A 26556-nucleotide genomic window follows, 5' to 3' on the forward strand; every position below is an offset into this window, starting at 1 on the left:
TAAATCAACTTTACTCTCTTCTCTTAGATTTTGTTGTAATTTTCTGTCTTCCTAGGTTTTCCTTTTATTGCAGTCCTTTATCATTCAAGAGATATCCTTTTTTTCGTATCTCAAGTTTCCTTAATTTTGTTTTCTTTGCCTATCCATTCCATATTTTCCAGGGATATTTCTGACATAATCTTGTCTCTCAAGACAGCTTGCCCTTTTCATCCTTTCCTTTTACCTTCTATTTTTAGATACTCTCACTAAAACCTCAGTTCAACATTTTTATTAATCTACTTCTATGTAAAAAGAATGTAAGATTGATAATAGTATGTCAGACTGTAGATCCATCTAGTCCAGTACGCTGTTGTCAACAACTACAAATAACAGATTTCTAGGGAAGAGTTGAAAAACAGGGCAAATATAGAGATGCTTCTTGAATATAAAGTCTCTCAGGCTTTAGCAATTTGTGGTTCAGAATTTCCCAAGCCAGAGATTGTGTCTTTCCACTTAACAGTACTCAGTGGAAAGTTGTCTTCCATGACAATGTGCAATGGCTTTTTTCACCAACATACATTTTACCATCTGCAACATCTTGTGCCAGAAAGTAAAATGTATTAACTATGCACTGTGTAAAAAGCCACCTCCATTGTTTTGAATCTGCCACCTGCAGGTTTCATTTAATGCTCTTGAGCCCTTGTATTTAATGAGAAAATACAATTACTCATTTTCTCTATGCCATTTTATAATTCTTATCTCCTTCTCCCTTCCTCTCATCATTCCATCTCCAGGCCAAACAGTACTTGTTTTCTTAGTTGTTTCTTGTATGGATGATTTTTCATATCATTTGACAATCTTCTTGCACTTTTAACAGAACAAAACACGGCATCTATTATGCATCCACACCAGAGAACTTATCTGGAGGCATGACTGTATTTTCTAGGTTGGGGTGACTGATTTTTTTCCTTTTTTCTAATAATTCCTAAACATTTGATCTGTTCTTTTTTCCTTTTGTTTTGCCTCTACCGAGCACTGAGCTGACATCATTACAGAACTATCCTAATGCTAAGGTCACTTTCCTATTTCAGAGCCCATAATTTTGCATGCAAATTCAAGGGGTTTTCCCCCTCACAGCCACTGCTTTTCATTTAGCTACAATGAGTTTCATTTATCATTTTATTACCCAGCCACTCTGCATGTGGTCCTTCTGCAATCTCTGTCACCAACTTTAATATTCATTACCTTAAATAACTTAGTATGATTGAAACGTTTGCTATCTCTGTGCTCAATCCTTTCCCAAGAACCTATTGCACAATGAAGAACACTAATACACAAAATATCTAAGCTGAAGAAAACTTTCATTGTCCACAGTACAAAAATAGCTCACCTAAAACGAAGGATCTGCTTGGGAAGATGTTCAGAACTCTTCTTTACTGCTCAACATAGTGGTTCTGATTTCTTTAACACTAGCAGCTCTGTCACTGACTCTGTATCAACATCAGCTTGAAAGTGTCATGTAAATTATTTTTATTTTTAGAACTCTTTTCCAGGTTATGTCTTTTATTAACTCATTCTAATTGCCTATAAACATTTGCCCTCAAAAATGCCAAGAATTAACCTGTATTTTTAATAATATCACCCAGGCAGTCAACATCACAGAGCCCTTCCTGTATTTTTATAACACAGTTTGAGCTAAGGTAGCCATATTTTCCAAACAATGACATATTTAAAAAAAAAAAAGGGGAAAGGATGCAAGAGACTATAAAAAAAGGAAAGAAAAACATGCCTAAATATTTTGGGTGGCAAGACTATGGCCAAATTATTAAATATCTTCCAATGCACAGTAATTTCACTAGGTACAAAGTAAATAGTCGTGAATCTAGCAAAGAGAAAAAAGAAGGGAAATCAGATGAAACTACTATGTGGAAGCTTTACACAGGTTGCAGATCAAGTGCAGTCCATACTACCACAGGAGATTGTGGATGCTCGTTACATATTTAAAAAGAGCTTACACAAATTCATGGAAGAAAAATTATCAATGACTATGGAACACAAGGATGGTATGGCTGGTTTTCATGTTTGCAGACTCAAGAGAATGTTTTGACATTATAAAGCAAATGAGAGAAGAACTGTTTAAACGCAAGGCTAGGAAAGCAGTGGAACAGGTTGCCTAGTAAAGTTATGGCATCTCAGCCATGAGAGATCTTAAGAAATGGCATTACATAAGTATAGAGGATCCTGCTTTATTGTACAGGACCAATTGAAGGGTCTCTTTAAATCCTATCTAGTCATATTTGGGCTGAGTCCAGGGTATGAGTGAACATGTTCTGTAGGTATAATCATTAATATGGTAATCAGCAAAGCTTGACCAGAAAATCTTTCCTAGGATTTATTTTGAGCAGTCACAGTGCATTTACAAGCAGCTTTACCTGTTTGCAATTCTATAGAAGAAAGTAATACAATAAAAAACATTAAAGCAAACATGTAAAGAAAATTACTCAGCACTAACCTGTCCTCTTTCAAAATTTGAGTGTCTCAGTCTCCTTTTGCAGGAATCTCCCTGCTCTCCAAATACTGTGATAAATATATCTGCATCAGTCCCTGATGCAGGCAATACTCCCGTATGAACAGTGATCAAGTAAAGGACTTCTGTCATGAAAAATCAGTGACACAAGACATTACCAAATCAGACTATTTAACTATGTAATTATCAAATATTATAAACCAATTTATTTTAGGAAAAAGATTAATTCCAAGACCAAGGAATGAAGTTATTGTAATTGACATATTTTGTCTGAGTTTCATATAGATTGCTAACTACCTCACAATATGTCCTTTACAAATCAAGGCAACAATCCTTACCAACAATGCTTACATTACAGAAGAAAATGTTGTAGCTCTGGAGTCTTATCCAGTGGTCACTGAAAGAATCACACTGATTTTATCGGGCTTTGTAAAAAGCCTTGGATTCTTGTAGGAATTAAAGGTCTTAAATTGAGTTAGGATTTATCAACTCTAATAATTTACCAAAGAAAAACCACAGATGAAATCCACTTTTTTGTTCTGGATCAGCTGAATTCTGTTTTAGCCTAGCATTTTGATAATTATGGCCAATATCAATTAATAGGTTCAGGATAAATGGCTGAGCTATTTATACAGATATGCATTGTTATTATTCTTCATCGCAAAGGATGGCTTGTCATCCCTTTTGGCTGATCAGTTATATAGTACATATTCCTCAAGGCAACATGACAGAGGATTTTTTTAAGGGTTCTGTAAGCTCTGTGAAGAATTAAATATTGTAACAGACTGTTAAGATATGTTTCCATTTGCCATCTATCCTTCAGTTAGATATTAAATGCAAAAAGTTTTAAATATTTTAATTAAGACTTCTGTTCATAAACTATAATGAATGAGAATTCTTTTCTAAATATTTTATACAATGTAATCAGAACAAAGGAAGATGTTATATTTTATATGCAATGACAAAATGAAACAGAGCTTCTGGAGCAGAAATCAGGCTTGAAGAAAACCTCAGAAAATATTGGTTTTTCTTTTAATGATTCATGCCATTATGATTTTGCACATCCCTTTTTTAAAATCTGTGATTTAGTCCCTCACCGAGTGTAAATCAGTTGGTTTTTGAAAATTTCAGTTGGGCTTCGTGCATTTTTCTGACTTTCAAACTGTACTTAGTCTAGTGAAAACAATACACGTCAGTTGTTTTAAAACTGAAAAAATCCTTTAACAATACACTTTATTGAAGACCCCACGTGTTTTACACAGGTAAATTGAATGAATCTTTAAAAATAATTTTGAGTGTTTTTTTAAGATGTATACAAAATGTTTTGCAATCTTTTTCATTGTCTTCATCCCATTGGGCAGTTCACAATTTTGTGTGTGTGTGTACGCATTTGCTCATGTATTTATTTATTAGTTCATATATTTATTTGCTCATGTATTTATTTTATTAGTTCAGCATACCCCTGAGTGGTGGCTTGTCTGGCCTGACGGCTGCTAGCTCTGTCACAGTCTCAGATCCATCTTCTCCAAAGAGACATTGGGCTTCAGTGTGAAAGCCCAGCTCTTGTTTAGTGTCCAAGTCTTTTAGCTGAAGCTGCAGGCAGAATCAGAAGAAAAAATTAATTTATCTGAATTATTCCATTTTTATTTCCATCACAACAGGAACTGACATTTCTTCCTATTGTTAATGCCTGCTCACACTTTATAAAAGCTACCTGATACTGTGTAAGAGCTCCAGGAGTTGCTGCAAACCACTGATTCTGTAGCCTGATGTTTGTAGGTGTGTTCATTGCATATCAACACAGGCATAGGACCCATTTGTAGAGAACCAATGAAGGATACAGATTAAATTGGCCTGTATATACTTGCAATTTCAGAATGTCAAATGAATGAATACCATTACATCAATCTTAATAGCATATGCCCATTTTGCAAAACCAGATGTTTTGCTGCTTTTTATTTGTTTACATGTGACTTGCTATATCTCAGCTAGGGTTTTCAAACGACAGAAATTAGGTGTCCAGTGACCTTTGGGGTTCCCTGTAGAACGAAGAATTAATTCCAATAGAATGTGTGAGTTTAGGTCCATTTTCATGCCATCTGACTTTAAATATTCAATGGGGACAGAAAAAATCAAGTTATAAATTTGCAAACTTAGAACCTCCAAACCAACTGACGAAGTTGGGAGTCCACCTATCCTAGATACTGAGACAGTGGAGATCAGATTCACAGGAGGGCAACTCATATCATGAACTTTATCCTAGGTCAGGTTATAAAATACAGAATGACAAACTATCAAGCTTATGCAGAAATATTTCTGGTAACTATATTCAGGACTGAACTTGAGACATAGCTAACGACTACAAGTTTGCAGAAATGGTTTATTCAGATTTTAGAATTTCTTTGTAGAAATATTATAACAAACATTAAAAACAAACTAAAATGAAAAAAACAAAAAACAAACAAAAAAAACAAAACCAAAAAAAACCAACCCAAGCTTGACTTCATCAAGATGTGAAGTAATTGAAATTCTTAGGCAAGGATTCCCAAAATTACTGTGGTGACTTATTAGTGACACTTACACCAGCAGCGGCAACAAAAGTTTGTGGCTCATTCTTGACAGTTTCGCTCTTAAATTTTTTTCATACTATCTTGTCTTTGAGTTCCTAGAAATATAATTACTGAACATTTTCCATTACAGCTTATTTTTTTTTGTGCCCAGTGCTTCACAAGATCAGGTACAAGGTTTCCAGATGAAAGTAAACAATTGCCCATGACGATTTCCAGAATTAAACCATTAATTACTGTAATAAACAATGTTTTTCTTTAGACAGTATGAAATTCCATTAAAACTGCAGTCAGTAGTTTACCCATTTTTTGCACTGGCAATAACTGACACTACACTACATGTCTAACTTCTCACACTACATGTCTAAATTCTCATACAAAAATATCCACCCTAACTTTTATCAATGTAAACGTCCCTAACTATCAATTAACTACCAATAAGTATCATAAACTCCTATCTTTATTAAAATTGGACTAAGGGTTACCTGCACATGCAGGCAGATAACCTGCAGAAACTGGACTCATAAAAATTATAGATGCAAATTTATGCAGACTTTGGCCTTAAAATAAAATGTACCTGACAAATTCTTGTTAGTTTTAAGATTACATCTAAGTGTGAACACTACCTCTAAATCATATAATGTTTCTATATTCTGTACAAAAGTAAAACTGATTTTGTATTTTATTTTGGAAAGGACCAGAAACTATTTTTGAGCAAGAAAAAGCTACTCATTCTACAGTACATAAATATTTAAAAGTTACAGAAAAGACATAAATTTTAGCTAGGGTTATATAATTTTCTACAGAAGTGTGCATAAACCCTTAGAAGATCAACAGAAAAAAACTCTAGTACTCTGAAGCTGCTATAAACACCAGAATAAACAGAGAGTAGCAAAAGGAACGTAGGGATTTTCTCTCCTTCTTAGCCTTTGCAGTTTTGGAAACTTCGGCTATTGCTTCTTTCACTGAAGGGGAAAGCAAGGGAGGGAATTAATTTCAGTCGGGGCTGGGTTTGACCACTGATTCATAGTGAGTTTACACATACTGACTGCCGCCTGTAGTCTTTCCATTTTAATACAGCATTTCTATTTTTTACTGCACTGTAAGAGTCCTATTAAAGCGAAATCAACTTGTTGCATTTTAGATTATGTTTCCATGTATAAATAATTTATAAACACACTAATAAATGCGTAATAGCTGTTATGAGCATGTTACTGGCACAAGCAGTGTATATTATGTTGTGGGTTATAAGTGAACCAGTAGAAGAGACTACATAGGTCTACAGTAACCTATTGACCTCTTGTTGATTGTAACAATTTATAGCTACTGATAAACTAATTATTAAATAACTTCTGAAGTATTTAAAAATATGAACAAAAATCACTTAGCCATTTGTAGGGGGTTGTCTTTGGAAAGAAAGCAGAAAACAGTCTATTACACATTTACAAATTTTCTGCCATGTTTTGAGCAGCCCGTTCTGGAGGCTGACATATTACATAATCAGACAATGGGTATAGTGAGGGTAGTGTCAACATATTTTTTGAATGCTTTATCAAATGGCCTGGAGATGCATATTTAATATGAGAGATTAGTTTTGCTTACCTAATCTTTCCATTCTTGTAGCCCAAAGTGAGACTGCAAAATTAGCTGACAAAGACGACATTTGGGGAGAAAATATGAACAAGAAAAACTCCTCCTCTATCCTCAGAGAAGTTCATAAACTCAGACTTAATGTTCCTTTGAGTTCCCTAAACCCATTTGAATTTTAGCCTGGAATGCAGCTATGTCTAGCATTTCCCATCATAACAGTTTCTGGACTGTTTATTCATTTAGGGAATCACCCTTTGATCTTTTAAATCCATAGTAGGGTTAAAGTGTGGTGTGGCCCAGTTCAGAAAAACATTCTTCAACTAACTTCAGAATAATTCAGTGCTATGTCCACAATGCTTTGTGGTCCCTTGCCTACAGGCGGGGCTCATTGGCATAATTTTTCTTTGCATTAGCCTTCAAGTTTAAGTGTTTCCCCGAAGCTCAAGTATTATCAGGCACAACACCTTTCTGTTCAATCTTCCTACCCACCCTGGGGAAAGGTATACATTTTAAATCTGCTGGAATTGTAAGACTGACAGCATTGAGTCATTTCTCCATCCCTTTTTATGAGGGATCTTAAGTACATATTAAACTACAATCAGATGTTTAAGGCCCACTGATGACCATGCTGTAATGAATAAATACTAAAGCTTAATTGGTTTCCACAAGTAGGTTGCTCTGTGTCAGGAGACTGTCGCTATTTCCATGCAGGGATTAATGTTTCCTAACATAAGCAGAAAACACTGCCCTCCAAGTCATGATGAGCTATGGGAAATGGATCTGCACATCAGTGAATACATATAGCTATATGCGCTTCAGCAGGCGCAAACAAGGTAGATCTGCAAACATAGAGATCTGGGAGCTGTAGGCAGTCATCTATAGATAGCAGATAACTGAGCCAAAAGATGTATGGCCTTGCTAGTGTGGTGCAAAGTGAAGCTAACAATCTGTCTCTCAACATACCAGTATTATGAAGAATATTACCATTTATACGTAGTGTATTTGGAATACCTTATGAAGTTTAATTCCTCTTCCCAAGCATGGACCAGATAACACAAAAGAAACTTTTGTTACATCTCCAATATCACCAACAGTCAACTGTAAGAAAAATAAAGAAAAAAAAATTATCCATACATTGTATATAACAATTTGTATTACATACTTTAAGCCCAGGTAAAAAGAAAATTAAAATTGGTAAAAATGCTAGTCAAGGACATTAATGTTAGGGTGAGTAGTCCCGTTCAGATTACAATTTGGACTCACATTTGTATCACAATTTGTTTATTTTTAAATGGAAGAATTGGCTGAAGAGTGTAGGCCAACATATGAAAAACAAGGAAATGTATGACTGATTCTATACTTCCAAGCCAAATTCATATTACTATTCTTTTCACTTTCCTATTTACCTCCTCTCCATCACATCTTTATTCTCAAACTTGAACTGAAATTTGGAACTGAAGATAACTTTTAGCCCTGGCTATTTGTTCTGCTCTCAGTAATTCTAGTGCTTAAAAGAAAGGATGGCTTATTCCCTTAAGTCATATAATTTACTGCTGCTTGTGGCTTTTCATCTTGCAGCAGTTAAGTGATGTTTATATTGCATTTTTGCAAAAGATGGGTGACTTTTTCTTTTCCGTGTTTAAGAATTAAAACCTTTTGAAAGGGGTGACTGAGGTTCACACACCTGTCCAGAAGCTGCCATTAACTTAATGTGCAAACTACAGAATTGATATTTGCCAAGGCCCAAGCTCACTGTAGAGAGACACAAGTTCTAACTTGTGAAAACGGATTAGTTGAAGTTTGAGAAGTAGAATGTAAAGGAAGTATGAGATAGCTTTCTTATTTATCGTCTTACTGTTAAGGTCTACTAGTCTTAATTTAAAGTTAATGTAGCTTTTCATGTCAAAGTTGGTATTTGCTCGAGAGCTTTCCTAAGTGATGTGTATTAGCCCACATGTGAGAAGTACTAAAAGTGCTCTTTGTATAAGACATGGAGGTATAAACATTAGCTCTGACAAATAAAAATTTCATTCTGCACAACTTCATGTATGTTGGCTACAACTCTTTAGTTTACTGAAACTATTTGGTAAAATTTGTGTGAAATAAAAAACAAACCAACCAAAAATGGATTATCATTCAGATTCTGAACTTTCTGTGCAGGGGACTTCCCTTTTCTTCCAAATACAACAACTTGAATATCAGGAACATCTTCTGGTACTTGTGTACAGTGCACCCATGTTTGCCATCGCCCTCTGCTTTTAGTATCAAATTTTTTTGTGAGAAGAGATGGCACAGATGTTTCTGCAATAAAAACAAAGATATATTCAGAGCCCATATCTAAGTTATAAGGCAGTATAAGACAAAAGACACAAGATTTTATTGCCTGGTAATGTTGAATCTAACACAGGCAAGTCAGGCAACAAAGCCACAAAACCCTCATTATTCATTTTAGCTCTGTGGAGCTGTAGAAAACCAGGCCAACTGCTTCATGAATCCATGTCACACTTGTGTAGGGGCCATGTCTAGCTTCTTTGTATTGTTCCAAAGACAGGATATGTGCTGCTAGATGAGACTCTTTCAATAATGCCATTTCCACCTTCTCCATCCCAGGCATAATTTCTTACTCCTTGTTTACAGAAGGCATGATTCACCTTGGTGCAGGTCCATGCCTTTCACCATTAGGGTACTAATGCTCAAATGCTCAGTTCTGTCTACATTATGAAGTAGCCTTGTACTGGTTCTGTTCTGCTCTGCCATGCAGTAGTAATTCAAGCAAATTAAGGACATTCTGCTGGATTACCTTTGAGTGGAATTGCCACTTCTACAAAATCTTTCTTGGAACGTTTATTGATCCAGTCATTGTGAACAAAAACATGTGCAGAAAAAGGGTAGAGGACTTCTTTTATAACAATTTTTTCCAAGAACCACTCATCTGATCGAAAATAAACAGGACATTATTAATTTATACCTTTTAAGCAACAACATGTTCTGTGTATGTTGTCAAGTTTCTATCTTTAGAAAATCAATAAAATATTTTCTTTTGCTGAAATTCTTAAGGAAATAAGACTTCTGAACATATATTGGCTGTGTGTATATCTGTCTGTTTCCCTACGCTCCAAAATATTTAACACAGTGAAGAAGTCTTAAGTTTTTACAGATCTTGTAAAAATAAACATAGGTATAGATTTGCTTTAGTAATCTATTAGTGTCCCAAAGGACAGAAAGGCTTCTGTATGACATCTTTAGACATGAGAAGTTCCCCATAGGAAATTATATTATCAATGTCCTAAAAGAAAAAGAATCAGGATTTCTACCACATTAGCCATCAGAAAATTCACTCAACACACAACTTTCTGGTGAGGTTCTATGCTATCTAATAAAGCATAAACTTCAGCTGAAGGTTTTCTCTTGATTGAGACCACTGTGTTGATTCTCTGGAAGCACAGCGTTTGAAGACTCAGATTTATGAGTCTTGGTAAACTTTGTTATAACTCCAAGTCTTGGTGAAGTCAATGAAAGTTTCATCATTCATTGTAATGATAACATCTAGGAAATACATGGGAAATAGTCTCCAAATCAGTTTTTCTGAGTCTGAGTTTAACCTACAGAATCATCTTGTAGTCTTTTTTTTTTTTTTTTTTTTTTTTTTAATAAAGATAAAAGAAGAGACTCATCTGATCATTTTCTGGAACAAACATCACCATTATTAATATTATCTACAAAAGTAAGATATCTGTAGAAAGTCTGTTCTGCCACCTCTAAAAAATGATGGGTCAAAATTGTACCCAAAGTATTGAAGGAAATATCAATTCATGATGCTCCTTGCTGTTGCTATTTATTTTTAAGAAGTAAGCAATTTTATTTAACTCTAACAGCTGCTGTGGAGTTGGAAGGAGGACAAGAAAAAATGCTGCAGGAAGTGTAAAATCCTTTAAAAAAGAAGATATTTCTTATGGGTTAGAAGAAAAAAAAGCTATGAAGCCAGAACAGCCTTTCTTCCATGTTTCACTTCCCCATATGATGAACTGATTTTCTGTTCTTATCTTTACTTAGAGGTCCTAAGTCCTGAAAAAAAATTTCTTTTTTAAAATGAAAATGTCCATCATCTTTAAAATGGAGAGGAAGAAAAAATGCCAAAAAATTGCAAAAACATGATGTCATATTGCTTCCTGAAAAAGAAAAGCTTTGTTGACTGTACTCATAAATACATAGCAATTTTCATGAGCAAAGTTTCACATACAATTGTACCATTTTAGATTGTCATGACATTTCCTAGAAATCCTTTGCACATTTTAGTAAAACCAAGCTGGATATTTGATGTGTATAGTCCAACCGAAATAACGAACAGTAGAAAATGGAGAGCAATTTCAAATTTTCTAGAACTTTTAAAAAACACTTGGGAATTGAATCTTGAATTTAAGACATTTCTGAAGTTCTAGGGTCTGCTAAATCTGGTAATCTACATCATTACAACCATACATTAACAGAGACAATTGCTGACCTTTTTTTATACTTTTAAATCCAACAAGAACTTGGTTCAACTTGCCAAGGTATACTGCTTTGATTTTGAAAACATCTACCTGCAATATGAAAATAATCAAAATTATATTTTGGTTAAACTTAATATGTAACTGCTTCTGAATATTTATCAGTTTAGTCTCATGTATGTGGTCATTTGTATCTCAATGGAAGCAAATTTATCTCATTTATGCCATTCCATTCTCTTTGAGTTTATAATTGAACATTATATGCTATAACTGGTATTTTCTGATCCAGTTAATATATTTTCTGATCCAGTTAATGTTACAAATTATTAATTTCAAAATGCTGATGTATTTAATAGGAAGTAATTTGGGGAACATCAGATACACACACTAGCAATAAAGTGCTCATTTCTAGTACCTTCATGAATGGAAATAACCAAATCAGATCAATAACTTGTATTGAAAGTTACTTTCATCCAGAACCTAACTCCCAATGAAACTGATGAACAGTAGGTGTCCACTAATTCTGGAAAATCTGGAGGAATTTCATTTTCACTAAAAGTCACAGTTAAATTAGCGGGAATTAGGCAGGTAAATGGGAATGAAGGGAATAGTGTCTGGGAAGGTTTCAATCACTTTGATATTGGGATAAGGAATTTTCATTGAAGCCATCTCTATAATAGGTCAAATTTTCCACATGCAACAGACTTGCATGATGAATATACCTCATATAATCTTCCCTTTCTCCCTACTGTAGATTTTCATAGTATATTCACTTTATTCCATATATGTATTTGTCGTCTTCTTTGTGCAGTCATCTTCCTTCATAATCAGTGGGGAAAGCTCACATAAGTATGCACACTGACACTGGGGACACGTATTCCTTAAAGTGTGTATTTGTTGGCTTTTTTGAAGTAGACCTGAAGAAATGAGGTTTGGAAACATACTATTTATCTACTCTTTGGGGAAACCAGCTGCAGAGCAAAATCTTCACAAGACTTTTATTTCTTGTGACTTCATGAGCTATCCTGTTGTAGACAGAAGCAGTTGTGTTGGAAAGGTTGGGTTGAAAATGCAATTTGAAGACAAAAGTTGGGGACCGATTTAGGGGTTTGAAAACAAACAATAAAAATGTATTGTTCCCATAGTTGCTGCCAAGTACAATGACATACAAAAATCCATGCTATCTTTGAGAACCGTATTGATCACATGACTCATCTAGAAAAAAAAAGCAGACTAATAACAGAGAAATAGGCATGTGAGGGCAAGCTGAAGTAAAGAAAACTGTGAGAGAATTACCCAAACAGTTGTTCCTCAAAATCTTTTCTATAAGAAGATTAGGGTGCTATAGCCCAGGATATAGAAAAGCCCTTTAGAGTTTCAGACAAAGGATTTAGCCTCCTGAACAGGCCCATTCAAAAACTGACACAGAATCTGGATTATACAGAAAAAATCCTTGTGAATTTGCAGATGAGTTATATTTCCACTGGAGTGAGTATTCACAGAAGTGAATATTCAGAAGTGAGTATTCACAGAATTGTATTGTTCACATATTTTTTCTCTACAAGTTTTATTCTTAAAGAAAATTTAACATGTATTCTTACAATATAAAGAATAAAAAAAACCCCTCAGGACAGTTCAGTTTTTTGCAAGAGGAATCAGTCCCTCTTTCAGTCTGTACTGATACCTTATCCATTGTAGCAAGTAGTTTTGTTGTTCAGATTTCTCTATGGTATTATCTTTAAGATATATTGTATAGAACTATTATCTATATCACCCAAAAGATTAATCTATAAAATTTCCTACATTATTCCTTAAAGCCAGATGAGCCCTATTATCCTGTCATTATTATTTTCAGACTTATTTTGTGAAGAATGAGCTAGCAGTTTGATCAATTCTTGATGAACAAGACATTGGGCACACATAATCTCTTCCACAATGGAGAAAGAAAATATAGGAATACAGAGGACATAATGACTAACAAAGATTTAGTTTGGTTTTCATACAAAAACCATTGTGTCTTTAGAATCTTTAGAAGTGAAAAGAAAAGCAGATAAAGTAAACAGAGGCACATTTAAAGCATAAATGAAGCATATTGCAAGCAGATTTCTTTCTACATCAGAAAACAAACTAATCTGGGTTGGCTGGCAACAATTAAATACTCTCTCCTGCCCTCCCCAAAAGAAGATTCCTATGTACTTTGCAATGATTTCATGATTCCTTTAAAACAAAAATTAAAAAATCTTCCAAACTTAAACTCAGAGCAAACAGTAGGTTCTAGTAAAGTATCAGCTAGACATTTCCCTTTGATCTGAAATAGATACTTCCTTTTGATCTAAAATGTTAGTTACTTTGTTCTTATGCCAATAACTATTCCAGGAATTACTCTTCTAGGAAAAGAAGAAGCCTCAAAAAGCAAGAATATGTTTACCATGTTCAAAAGCAGTAAGTGGGAAGAATTGGAAACATGAAAAAATAAAACTCTGCTTAGAACACTGACATTGGCGTTCAGGAAAGTTAACAAGAAAAGGTCACGGACTAAAGTAGGTACAAAGGCAAGATAGCCTACAGAAATGTTATCAGTTCTATCAATCAGGCATATTTTAACAAAGCACTCATACCCTTCTGGCCTTAAAAGTCTAGAATATTAAAATAGAACTTTCAGAGTATAGTTAGTCCAAATGAAAACTACTTCATTAACTTAATTCTTTCACTGTTGCACAATGCTGATGATGCTTAAAAGCAACATTACCTATGGAGACAATCACCTCTTAGTTACAAGGGAAAATTATGTCAATATGGAATATAAAACAGTATTTTTGATACTCTGTCCATGAAAGGCTTTATGTAAACATAAATTTTAACAAAAAGACACTCACAGATACAGTTACATTTTTCCTCATGTTTTTACCTGCCCTCTAGCAAAAGTGATCAGGCTGTTTCTGGAGTTAAGCCATCGTTTTCCCGAGTCACTCTTTTCTCCTTGTATACAAAGATAAGCCTCACCAGTGGCATCAGCTTTCTTCAAGTCTCCTGTGTGCAAATGGACTGCATATTCCACAACTTCAGAAAAAAATACACATACAAAGACAAAAAGTCAGCATGTGAAAATGCTCCTTGTCTTCTTGCCCACACCTGCATTATGTACCAATCCCTGGCAGAAACCATTGCAAATTCCATCTAGATGCTGTACTGTGCCACAGAACAAAGCATACAGGTCTCTTGAGTCCTGATGAGATATACAATCAAAACACATTCCTGCTGCATAACTGCGTTTGGCAATCCTCTGATTACAGACTTGTTCTGCTCTGACACCACTCCCAGAAATTCAGCACTGCTGGCTGCTGCTTGGGGCACAGGATCTCCTATGTACTGCCCCCTTCTCCCTAAGGTAGGGAATCCCTTTCTAAGAAATATGTCATGTTTACATGTTCTTTGGAAAGTCCAAATTCTGCTTGCTGAGAATACTCATATTTCTTTGTTTCTTCCTTCCCTCTTTGTCTTATTTTCTTCTTGAAATGGAATGGGACCTTACACTTATAAAGTGGCTTAGAGTAATGCTGGAACCTGATTGTTTTAAGCTTTAAACTCATGTAATTATCTCCCATTGAATGAACACATCAAGCCTTCTCACTAGCTAGACAGTAATACTATTACAATGTTCTTGAGTTAAAACATGTTAATGTAAAACAGAAATAATGGACTAAAAATTCTTTCAACATCAGATTTGATACATAGAAAATAGAAAAACCTCACATTTCATATCAGTCTCCAAAGAACCTCACATGTACTATGTAATAACCTAGAAATAGAGATCAGCTAACTGAAATCTGAGTTTAAGGGAAAGTATTCCTGATTTTCTCAACCGTGATCACAATATAGAGATTAGAAGAGACACCTATGGCCACTATATGAAGCTTCTACTTCCTTCCCACTTCTGACACAATACATAGGGGAATGATGCAGATGAGACCAGATTGCATTAATTCTGAAGAAACTTCATGGAAAACTACTATGTTCATTCTTAAAATTACCTATTTTAGCCCCTGAGTTTATCATGAAAACAAGAAACAAGGAAACACTTAAACAGAAGGAGGTCACAGTCTCAAAATTCATGGTTGTTTGCATCATTTTAACAAGAAGCAGCCCAGGAAAAAATAAGAAGTTGGGGGTTTTGGGTTGTTTTTTGTTCCTCCTAGTGTTGTGAATCTGCTCTTACTCAGATTACAGTAATAAATCTGCGCTTGTTTGTATAATGCTGGTGGTGTCACTTTAGGAATCTAATTTTGGTGGCTACATTAGGAACATGATCCTTGTGTAGTCAGCAGGGAAAGGCAGGTGCTGTAGAAAACACATATGATGGATTCCCATATATTCTAGGGATAGACAGTAAAAGTTAGGAGCATGAATTTAGATGGTCTGAATGTTCCTCTGCTTCAAACCACAAGCATCATTACTTTGGCCTAAGGAAAAAACCTACTATCTTGTGGCAACACAGGTTTGTAAACCACATCTTTTTAATATTTTTCAGGAGGAGGAAAATATTTATCCACTGTAAAATGCGAAGTCACAACCAGGATGTGGGTAACAAGCAATGCACAGGTACCAAGAATGTATTTGAGAATGTTTATATTATCTCTTGAACTTTTTTGTCACAAGTTTCAAGACTGATTTTTTTTTTTCTTTATTAAGGACTGAGCACCCTTAAAATCCATCATTTTACAAGTTATGAGCTATCTTTGACTACTCCGAACTATTCAGCCCCGACTCCCACAGCCTTCATCACTGGCGCAGTAAAGCAGACATAGACAACATCTAGACAATGTGACAGTTACATGCTGGAGAAAGTCTTCCAGCCTTACTCTGCTGCTTGTCCCTACCTGGGACCTGGCTGGCTGTATGACATCTGCTTTCCCAGGAAATATGTGTTTGCAAAGAAGGGAAACAGTGCTTTAGACAGACATGAAACCAAGGAGAAACTAAAGTGCTTTCAGTCTCACGATCAACAATACAAATCAGAGAGCACTGAAAGACAAATTATTCAAGTCTGAAATACATATTTCAGTCTAAAATACACCACAGGATACACAAATATCTAAGTATACATCCTGGAAACATCTGATATTTTCAGTACAGTTTGCTTCTTGAGTCAAATTTATTCCAAGATAGAAATGGCCCAATTTAACCAAACTGTACATCCTTTAAAGAGATATAATTATGAGAAATTTCTGGTAGTTTTGAGAATGATTGTTAGAACCCAGAAGCTAAGGCTGTCATTTATTTTCATGCGTAGGTGATAGGAAAACAGGGAGGGGGGAAAAAAAAAAGTGTTCTGAGGATATTTATTTTTAAGCTTTTCTTACAGTTCTTTTCACAAGTTGGTGCTATTCATATTGAGTGTTATAATCAAAAGGCCTGAATTTAAATATTGTGGCATCTTGTACAGCTATTTCTTTGTATGTCTAAAATAAAAAGGTCACATAGCTGGAACAAGGATTCTAAAGGATGGGTTTGCATACTGATTGAAAAATTAATATCTGAAAGGATTCATTAAATAATAAGGGCTGTATCAGTCCACTAACAAATGTGTGCTCATTGCAATAAACTTCTGAAATGTCTTTGTTTCTCTTTTACTACATGGTGATGACATCTGAGAAAATCTGTTTTCTGAAAAGTAACTTAATTACATTGCAGCACTATTTACTTTACTTCAGGGACTTCCCTGGTATAATTTTTTTTTTAATCATTTAATCCAATAGCTGAGAAAGGGCTTGTAATAGACAGTATCGCTCATGTTTGATGACAAGAAGTAAATCAAGAGTTTTGCTAGACTCGGGCCCTAATGTATCCCATTGCTTTCTTCAAGGCAGTTAAATATGCACTGTCAGGTGAAAAACAGCATAGCTGCCTTAAAGTCAGTGTAGCTACACAGACTTGCTTTTGCTGGAGATCCAGATATTGAAAGTACACAAGCTGTCCAAGTGACTCTTTGGCACTTAATTAATGGCATTTTTGCTTTTACAGGAGTAAGAATATGAAAGTAAGATCCTGTGTTATCTAGAGCATTGCTTGCCTCTATACCTTGGTCATATAAGCAGAATCACTGAAGTCAAAAGGCTACTTGTGTGAATAGAACTGGAATTTTGGTCCACAGATCGAATCACTCATGTATGGTAGATTAGAAACCACAGTGTTCACAATCATCTTTACTGCTTTTGTCCAGAATCATTAATATACTTAACCACAAGCTTAGTTTTAATCACACAAGTAGTATTCAAACAACATACACAGTGAAAATGAGAAACATATCTAATGTTTTTGCTGAGTCAGTATTTTCAGCTGAATCTGCTGAATCTATTGATGCATAATTTAAAGCTCAGTGTAGTAACAGCAAATATTTCCCATTAATTTTCAAAGGTTTTGAATCAGAGAAAGGGCTTCCACTATATAGGTGAAATATATACAATGTAACCCCTACAAAGGAAGACAATACACAAAAGAGGTGCTGGGAAATGGGGTAAAAGTTTTTAGGGTGAGTCTGGGACCATCAGATGAACAACATACCCCAACAACAAAAATCTACTAAAATAAGGTGTTCTATTCAGCCTTGTCATTCTTTGTCTCTTCCCAATCCTATTCATAAAAGCTCTGTTTCACATGTAAGCCAACACAGTGCAAAACTGAAAGTGATCACCTAATACTCATTAAAAAGGGGAAAAAAGATTAATTAAAGATAGGACAAAAAGTACTGCTTTGAATTTGCCATTTTTTATTGTTGTTGAATTTACTATGTAGTATGTATTCAAATATCATTTATTGTGATAGTTCAGTAACATTTGCCCACAGAAGTCTCAACAGCCTTTCAGGGGTGAACAGTTTAAATTATATTTCTGAATGTGAGAGGTATAGTTAAACATTTTACATCATTGTCATTTTAGCTTTGTAATGAAATCAATCCATGTAGGTAATTTTTCCAATGGGGGGAAACAGTAAGAAAAACTGCGGGAGAGGAAATGAACTACCAGATGAAGTCCTCCTGTTAGAACTCTCAAGACTTTCTCATAGAATCATTCAGGTTGGAAAAGACCCTTGGGACCATCAAGTCCAACCATCAGCCTCACTCTACAAAGTTCTCCCCTACACCATATCCCCCAACATCTCATCTAAACGACCCTTAAACACATCCAGGGATGGTGACTCCACCACCTCCCTGGGCAGCCTATTCCACTGTCTGACCACTCTGTGAAAAATTTTTTCCTAATGTCCAGCCTAAACCTCCCCCGTTGCAGTCTAAAGCCATTCCTCCTTGTTCTATCGCTAATTACCCGTGAGAGCAGACCAGCACCAATCTCTCTAAAATGTCCTTTCAGGTAGCTGTAGAGAGTGATGAGGTCTCCCCTCAGCCTTCTCTTCCTTAAACTGAACAGTCCCAGCTCCTTCAATCACTCCTCGTAGGATCTGTTCTCCAGGCCCTTCACCAGCTTCGTTGCCCTCCTCTGCCCTCGCTCCAGCACCTCGATATCTCTCTCTTATTGAGGTGCCTCAAACTGGACACAACACTCCAGGTGTGGCCTCACCAGTGCAGAGTCCAGGGGGACTATCACCTCCCTGCTTCTGCTGGTCACACTATTTCTAATACAAGCCAGGATGCCGTTGTCTTTCTTGGCCACCTGGGCACACTGCTGGCTCATGTTCAGCTGCTTGTCAATTAGAGCCCCCAGATCCTTCTCTTCCAGACAGCTCTCCAGCCACACCTCCCCACACCTGTAGCGATGCATGGGGTTGTTGTAGCCCAAGTGCAGGACCTGGCACTTGGCCTTGTTGAAGCTCATCCCGTTAATGTTGGCCCACTGATCCAATCTATCCAAGTCTCTCTGTAGAGCCTCCCTATCTTCATGCAGATCGACATTCCTGCTTAACTTGGTGTCATCTGTGAACTTACTGATAATACACTCTATGTTCTTATCAAGATCATCAATAAAGATGTTGAACAGAAATGGTCCCAACACCGAGCCCTGAGGAACACCACTTGTGACCGGCCACCAGGTGGATGTAGCTCCATTGACCACCACTCTCTGGGACCGTCCATCCAGCCAGTGCTTGACCCAGCAGACTGTACGCTCGTCCAGGCCATGGGCAGCCAGTTTTTCTATGAGAATCTCATGGGGAACTGTGTCGAGGGCTTTTCAAAAATCCAGAGAGATAATATCCACAGCTTTTCCCTTGTCCAATAGTCAGATCATTTTGTCATAGAAGGAGATCAGGTTTGTCAGGAAGGACCTGCCTTTCATAAACCTAACCAGATTTAACTCCATTCACCACAACTCTTTGGGCCTGACCATCCAGCCAGTTTTTTACCTAGCGAAGCGTGTGCCCATCCAAGCCACGAGCAGCCAGTTTCGCCATGAGAATGCTGTGGGAAACGGTGTCAAAGGCCTTGCTAAAGTCAAGGTAAACAACATCCACAGCCTTTCCCTTATCCAATAAGCAGGTCGCCTTCTCGTAGAAGGAGATCAGGTTTGTCAGGCAGGACTTGCCTTTCATAAACCCATGCTGATTTGATCTGATCCCCTGGTTGTCCATTATATGACTTTTAATGGCACTCGAGATGACCTGCTCCATGACCTTCCCTGGCGCTGAGGACACACTGACAGGTCTATAGTTTCCTGGATCCTCCTTTCTGCCTCTCTTGTAGATGGGGGTCACATTTGCCACCCTCCAGTCCAATGGGACCTCCCCAGTCAGCCATGATTTCAGGTACATCGTGGACAGCGGCTTGGCGAGCACATCTGCCAACTCCCTCAGCACCCTTGGGTCTAACCCATCCGGTCCCACAGCCTTGTGTGCATCCAAGAGGTGCAGCAGGTCTCTGACCACCTCCTCTTCAACCATGCTGACCTCAGTCTGCTTCCCCTCCCCATGTCCCAGCTCATGAGGCTGGGTGTCCCGGGAACAGCCAGTTCCACTGCTAAAGACTGAGGCAAAGTAGGTGTTGAGCACCTCAGCCTTTTCCTCATCCTTAGTTACCATGTTTCCCTCTGCATCCAGTAAAGGAGGGAGATTTTCCCTAATCCTCCTTTTGCTCTTAACAAATTTATAGAAACATTTTGTTATCCTTAACAGCTGTAGCCAAGTTGAGCTCTAGCTGTGCTTTGGCTCTCCTAATGTTCTCCCTGCATAATTCCACTACATCTTTATAGTCTTCATGAGAGACCTGGCCCCTCTTCCAAAGGCAATAGATTCTCCTTTTGTTCTCGAGATCCAGCCAAAGGTCCCTGTTTAGCCAGGCCAGTCTCCTTCCCCACCTGCTTGTTTTTTGGCACACGGGAACATCCTGCTCTTGTGCCTTTAAGACTTCTCTCTTGAAGTACATTCAGCCTCCCTGGACTCCCATATCCTTCAAGGCAGCCTCCCAAGGGATTTTTTTGATCAGTCTTTTGAACAGGTCAAAATTAGCCCTCCAGAAGTCTAAGGCGGCAGTTTTACTAACCCCTCTCTTTGTTTCTCAGAGGATCGAAAACTCAGTCATCTCATGATCACTGCACCCTAGATGGCCTCCACCAACCTTTACTTCACCCACAAGCTCTCCCCTGCTCACAAGCAGCAGGTCCAGGAGGGCACCTTCCCTGGTCGGCTCACTCACCAGCTGTGTGAGGAAGTTATCCTCCACACATTCCAGGAACCTCCTGGGTTGTTCCCTCTCTGCTGTGTTGTGATACCAGCAGATACCTGAGAGGATAAAGTCCCCCACAAGAACAACGGCAAGTGACCATGAGATTTCTCCCAACTGTTTACAGAAAGCTTCATGGACCTTACTGCTTTGGCTGGGGGGTCTATAGCAGACGCCCACAGCAAGATCTTAACCTAATCCAAACACTCTCAACCCTATTATCACTATCTTGATTTCTGAGCTGTAATGTCATTCTCTTACATACAGGACCACTCCACCACCTCTCCCTCCCTGTCTATCCCTCATGAACAGCTTGTAGTCATCAACTGCAGCACTCCAGTCGTGTGAAGGATCCCACCACGTTTCTGTTATAGCTACCATGTCATAGTTCTCATGCTGCATCATGGCCTCAATATCCCTGTTTGTTGCTCATACTGCATGCATATTGCAAGGTTCTCACTGTAGCTTCAAACAGTTCCTATTCAAACAACTCCCTGTACATGACTTCAACTGCAGTCACAAATAATGGCATTCTGAAAATCATCAAGAATTTTTCTAGAAATCATCAAGAAATACAAATTCCAACAGCAAGAATTTTTAATATGTTAATTGTTATTGTGTGCAATGACTTTGTCCAGTTTGTTAATATGCACATCAATGTCCTGCACAGAATTATCACAGAATTCATAAAAAAAAATTTAATCAGTCTTCTAATCTGAAGTCCTAAAATGCACAATAAATAATTTAGCCCATGATACAGATAAACTAAAATAATATGCTCATAAACACTAGGATGGACAGACTAAATAAAAGAAATTTTAAAAATTATTTGCTCCTGTGATACTAGCTAATATCCAAAATACAAATTCAGATATAATCCCAGAGAACCTAATGAAATTATACAATAGAATTATTTGACCTTGATTTCTTCATGTAATTGTATAGTCTGGTCTGGGCAGTCTTCTAAAAAAAATAAATATATATCCACAGATAGAAGAAAAAGCAATTTCAGAGATTCACATTTATTTTTTTCTTATATTTTTTCATTTGTTTGTTTTTAATTATTAAGAATAGATTCAGTGATGGTTGATAGCTGTGATGGGATTTACTGGGCATGAAAAATCTTCCTCAGGCCCCACCAGGTGAAGTGGGATATGCAGGAGACGTGGACAGAGGATATATTAGAGCTCAGAGAGAGATAAAAAACATGGAAGAAATGTATTTGTAAATGCAGAAAAAAACTTGGAGTGGTCACTGTTTTTAACAAAGGAATTGCAATTTTCCTGAAGATTATAAATTAGAGTATATATTTTTGCCTTGCTAAATCTCATTAAATCACTTAATTTAGATGTAATTATATTAGCACAGTCTTCATTACAACCAGGCAATTGACATTACTGATAAAGGTTACTTTTATCTGGATGCTTAGTTTTTAGCATTTACTTTGCTTTCTATAAATTATATACCTGCTGTTTGCTTTGTCTGGGGATAGCAGTGATCAATATCTTTGAAAATTGTTTGTCTTTATTTGAATTTATTCTATCAAGATGTTCATCAAAGACATATCCATAAATGGATGTCTCTTTCAAAGCAATAATGAAAGCAAACTTTTTTTTTTTTTTTTTTTTTTTTTTTGTCACTAGTAATCAAACTGGAATACAAGGAAGAAGCTGACAGAAATTTTAGACTGAATTAGTATATGAGCTACAAAGAATAAAACTGATATTAACACTTCCAGGTGTAGATCACTGTACTCCACAAAATGGTTTGTGAGAAACTTCCTAGGTTAGCAGATACTACCCACCTATGGAATAATTTTTGAAGGAGAGTATATACACATCTTTTTTCTAGAAAATCTCTAAGAAAAACACCTTAACTTTCTAACATACTTCAAAACTGAATCGCTTTACAAATCAGGATAATGCTGTCTGACAGTGTCTCCATACAGTTCTTAGCATAATAGAGGCTTTGAAGGGTGTATTCTAGAAAATATTTTTGTTTGAATTTCCAGACTTTTTATGTGTATTTAAATATTTAGCAATTTTGAATTCTGGAAATAATTACCAATACATATTTTTCCCCATTTTTTAATAAATAATTGGGAAAACAAAGCTTTTTAACAAGATCTAGATTCATTATATTCATGATTGCACGTCCTGCATATATTACATCCAAGACCCAATGTTGTTTTGGTTCTGACAGATCAAAACCCTAAAAAAAAATATTTTTTTACGGTAAATAAACATAAGGCTACTAATTGTTTAAAATTGCACAAACCTCCACAAAACCAGTGATTTAAAAGGTCTTCAGTGTTTTATTTGTTCAAGTTTCAACTTTAAATGGGATGAAATACTTAGGAAAATCTCCTTAGAGAATAGTGTGCAAAAGTTCACATGGAATATTTTATTCCTTTTTCTGGGCTGCTTCCATCTTTTTCTATTAGTTTCTGTTTAAGCAGAACATTCTTTGTACTATAGCCTCTAGCAATAAACCTCTTAACTGTCACTAAAAGCTTCAATATATGATCTTTACTATCCCCATCAATCCTCTTTATTCTAATGAGCTGGATAGATGGAAAGTCTGTTCTTAAATGGCTAGTGATCAAGTTTTCAGTATGCAATTGGTTGTTCCTCTCCATATTCCTGAGGGGTTGGGAGAAATCAGTTTATTATCTCTCTGTCATCATACAATTCACATGTGTTACTAACAGCAGAGAAACATACAACTTAATATGTATTTTTCTGAAATATTACTTGCTGTGCTGTAGATTTCTCATCAACGTCAATAAAAATACTAGTGCCATTGAAATCCTTGGATATCTTTTTTTTTTTGGTTAATTGTAACACATTTTAAAAATTCTGTGTCTGTTTTTAGGGGGTCTTTGCAATTCTTTCATTCTTAAAAAATTTACTATTTTTCTAGGTCATATATATTTATTTGTGAATATGAAGATTCTGGTAATACCACACAGTAGATTCTCTTTGGTATATATGTTCAGCTGATGTAGTGTTAATTTAAAGAGATGATAATAAATAATCAAGAGCTAAAACTGAAACATCATCTAACATGAAAGAAGCCAACTCCTATGTTTAGTGTCAGCAGTTATAGCATCTGTCATAATCCTGATACCAATGATTTCTGTTTTCTCAGCTTTCTTTTGTGATAAATACATGTGCAAACCCATCATATTATTTAATATCAAATTCTTGTGGAAATCTTCACACAGTATTTTAGGCCCAAAAGAGATATACTGTTATTCCAGTGACAGATCCTGACCCCAGTAACAAAAAAGGGCTTGGCTTACCAGGCAAAGGCTCCTGATCTGCATAGAGAGCTGGAAGTTCCACACATTTGTCTTCGTTAGGGTTGAACCAGCAGTCAAAAGCTAAATACATCTCTTCCTTTGTGCCTGTGTGCTTCATATGCAGTAAATCTAAGTGCCATGACTGTTTCAGCTTGCTATGTGGGCCAGTTACCTGAACTTTGTATATTGAGCCAATATCTGACAGTTCATCCTATGTGAGGAGAAAGAGAAGATTAATGGATCTCATTCTAATTGTGCCAGATCAAATATAGTTGATAGCTGTATGCAACAGTTGAACAAACTTCAGTAAAGGAGTGGTGCAGATTTATAACTGCTACTATTTTTCCCCTTTCTAATCAATACAAAATTGATTTACTAACATGAATGAGGAGGTGGAATGCTTGAGATTTGATATCAAGGAACAAGTGATGGCAGTCACTGATGAAATTTGTACACAGAACAAGGCACAGTGTTCATATATATTACACTGATTCAGTATTTGCAGGCACAGAAGTTTTAGTCATTTTTTAAAAAAAATTCAGCACTATTAGAAATATATCTTACAAATCACAATATAAAAATGGTGCAATTAACTATAAATTTGAAGGAGAATTAAACTGATTTTGAGGGAACATCCAAGAGATCCTCCATCTTTACCCTACATCATGTTTTCATATAGAAGCTGTCCATTAAAATCTTCTTGCATTCATGATTGAGAAGAAATCTTCCAGTTCTACTGGGGATAGTACAGCATCCCTATGAAATACCATTTCTTGAGTAACTGAAAGTAGAGGAGGCCTTAGATAACTATAATTAATGTTTTTCAACCAATAATTTTTCCCTGTAAGGGAAAAAGAAGGGAGAAATCAGAAGTTGTATTTTCTTTTTCCTGTTGTCTACTTCTCATATTCTTTCCCCTGCTCTTTCATTTCAAATGCTGCCCAGCTGATAGAAGTGTATGTGACCTGACTTCAGCCCTTCCTCGGACAGGGCACTTCCAGTTTCATACTATTTCTTTATATTTACCAGAGGTTCTGGAAATAACTTAGAAAAACCTTCTGGGTACTCCTCATTTTGCATCATGGCTATGACCTAGGCTAGTCTGGGTTTTTTGCTCTTTCATTAAAGAGGAACATGAAAAAAACAGACAAATATTTCTTTAGCTTGATCATTAAGTTCAATTTACCTGGCTAGTAGGAAGAAGAACCAAGAAACAGTTTCTACATTCACAACTCCAAGACAGCTTTCTGATGAACCCGAAAATGAAAAGTGACGTATTTTCACTCACTCTTTGGACTCTCTTCATACACCCCCCCACCCCCATTTTTTTTTTTCCCCCTCATTTTTTTCTTGCTACCTGCTTCTGCAGTTCCAGTAGTCAATCCTGAAGAAACATCTTTCAGGATGTGACTTTATGGACACAGTTCTTGGATGCAAAGCTAGCTTGTGAAGTTCCCACTTCCCTGTCTGCCCACTTGCTCCTATTCCCTCAGTCCTGCCTTATATTTGTTTCCGCAGTTGCAGGATGAACGAATCAAGTTTAAAACTAAGGATGAGGAACCAAACAAGGTTAAAACTTTCATTTTTTTCACAGAGATCAACCATTTCCTCAAAACCCACAACGGACAACAGAAGGATGGAACAAGCTGTACAAGAACAGGACAAGTAGTAGTCATACTTCCCTTGAATATTGTCCTAGCTTCCAGCACTTTGTGTCTTAGGGATTTCCTGAGCCAACAGGAGGGGTCTACAGTGTTTATCTTCAGGTCAGTTCCAAATTCTATTGAACTGCTCTTTCATGAAGAGCAAAACCAAAACAGCATAGGAGAGATGCAGCATTGGCACTGGGAAGGAATTCTAGCTACAAGAGGGAAGTAAGAGTATTGGGAAAAGAAGCAGTCTATGATTCAATGAAAGTGGACCTCAGATGCTTGTTAATAATGGGTAATAGGAGGAAGTGAAGACAAATGATGGAAGGGCAAAAGAACTGAATAAAGAAGGAGAAAAGCTGTAAAAAGAAGCTGATGAAGAGGAAGAAGAAAGTGATAATGACAGGGAAAAAAATAAAAATAAAAGACAGAAAGAAACCATGAAAGAAAAGGCACTTAGCCAGGAGAAATGTGCTGGTAGGGAAGAATAATTTACATGAAAGAGAAAAATGAACTTTCTGCAAGTTTCATCTCATTTATGATTCCTCCTCCTTCATCATCAACCCCAAAAGCTAGAGTATCCCATGGCATATTTTATGTTTACAAATTACTTAATTTTGTGAGATCAACAAAACCTGTAAATCAGTACCTGCAGCACAGTATATACTGTCATATGCACCAAGGGACCAGTTTGCTCACTTAAGCATCCTGAGTATAAGACATTGGGAGAATCTGCTCATTCAAAAACCATTGTTCAAGTGACAGTGTTACTACCTAGAAACAAAA

General features: G+C 36.4%; 1 protein-coding gene across 1 annotated transcript in view; it reads right to left on the bottom strand.

The window, feature by feature from the left end:
- RP1 (RP1 axonemal microtubule associated) overlaps nucleotides 1-26556 on the bottom strand; it is a 188005-nt gene that overhangs the window by 41863 nt on the left and 119586 nt on the right. Inside the window, exons 36-43 of the mRNA XM_074898945.1 lie at nucleotides 24122-24332; nucleotides 14059-14210; nucleotides 11165-11243; nucleotides 9464-9595; nucleotides 8783-8964; nucleotides 7675-7761; nucleotides 3967-4099; nucleotides 2492-2631 (exon numbers count right to left, since the gene is read on the bottom strand). Of these exons, the coding sequence (XP_074755046.1) occupies nucleotides 2492-2631; nucleotides 3967-4099; nucleotides 7675-7761; nucleotides 8783-8964; nucleotides 9464-9595; nucleotides 11165-11243; nucleotides 14059-14210; nucleotides 24122-24332 (1116 nt within the window). The remainder of the gene's footprint in view (nucleotides 1-2491; nucleotides 2632-3966; nucleotides 4100-7674; nucleotides 7762-8782; nucleotides 8965-9463; nucleotides 9596-11164; nucleotides 11244-14058; nucleotides 14211-24121; nucleotides 24333-26556) is intronic.

This window comes from Athene noctua, chromosome 2 (assembly GCF_965140245.1).
Source record: "Athene noctua chromosome 2, bAthNoc1.hap1.1, whole genome shotgun sequence".
NCBI classification, from domain to species: Eukaryota; Metazoa; Chordata; class Aves; order Strigiformes; family Strigidae; genus Athene; species Athene noctua.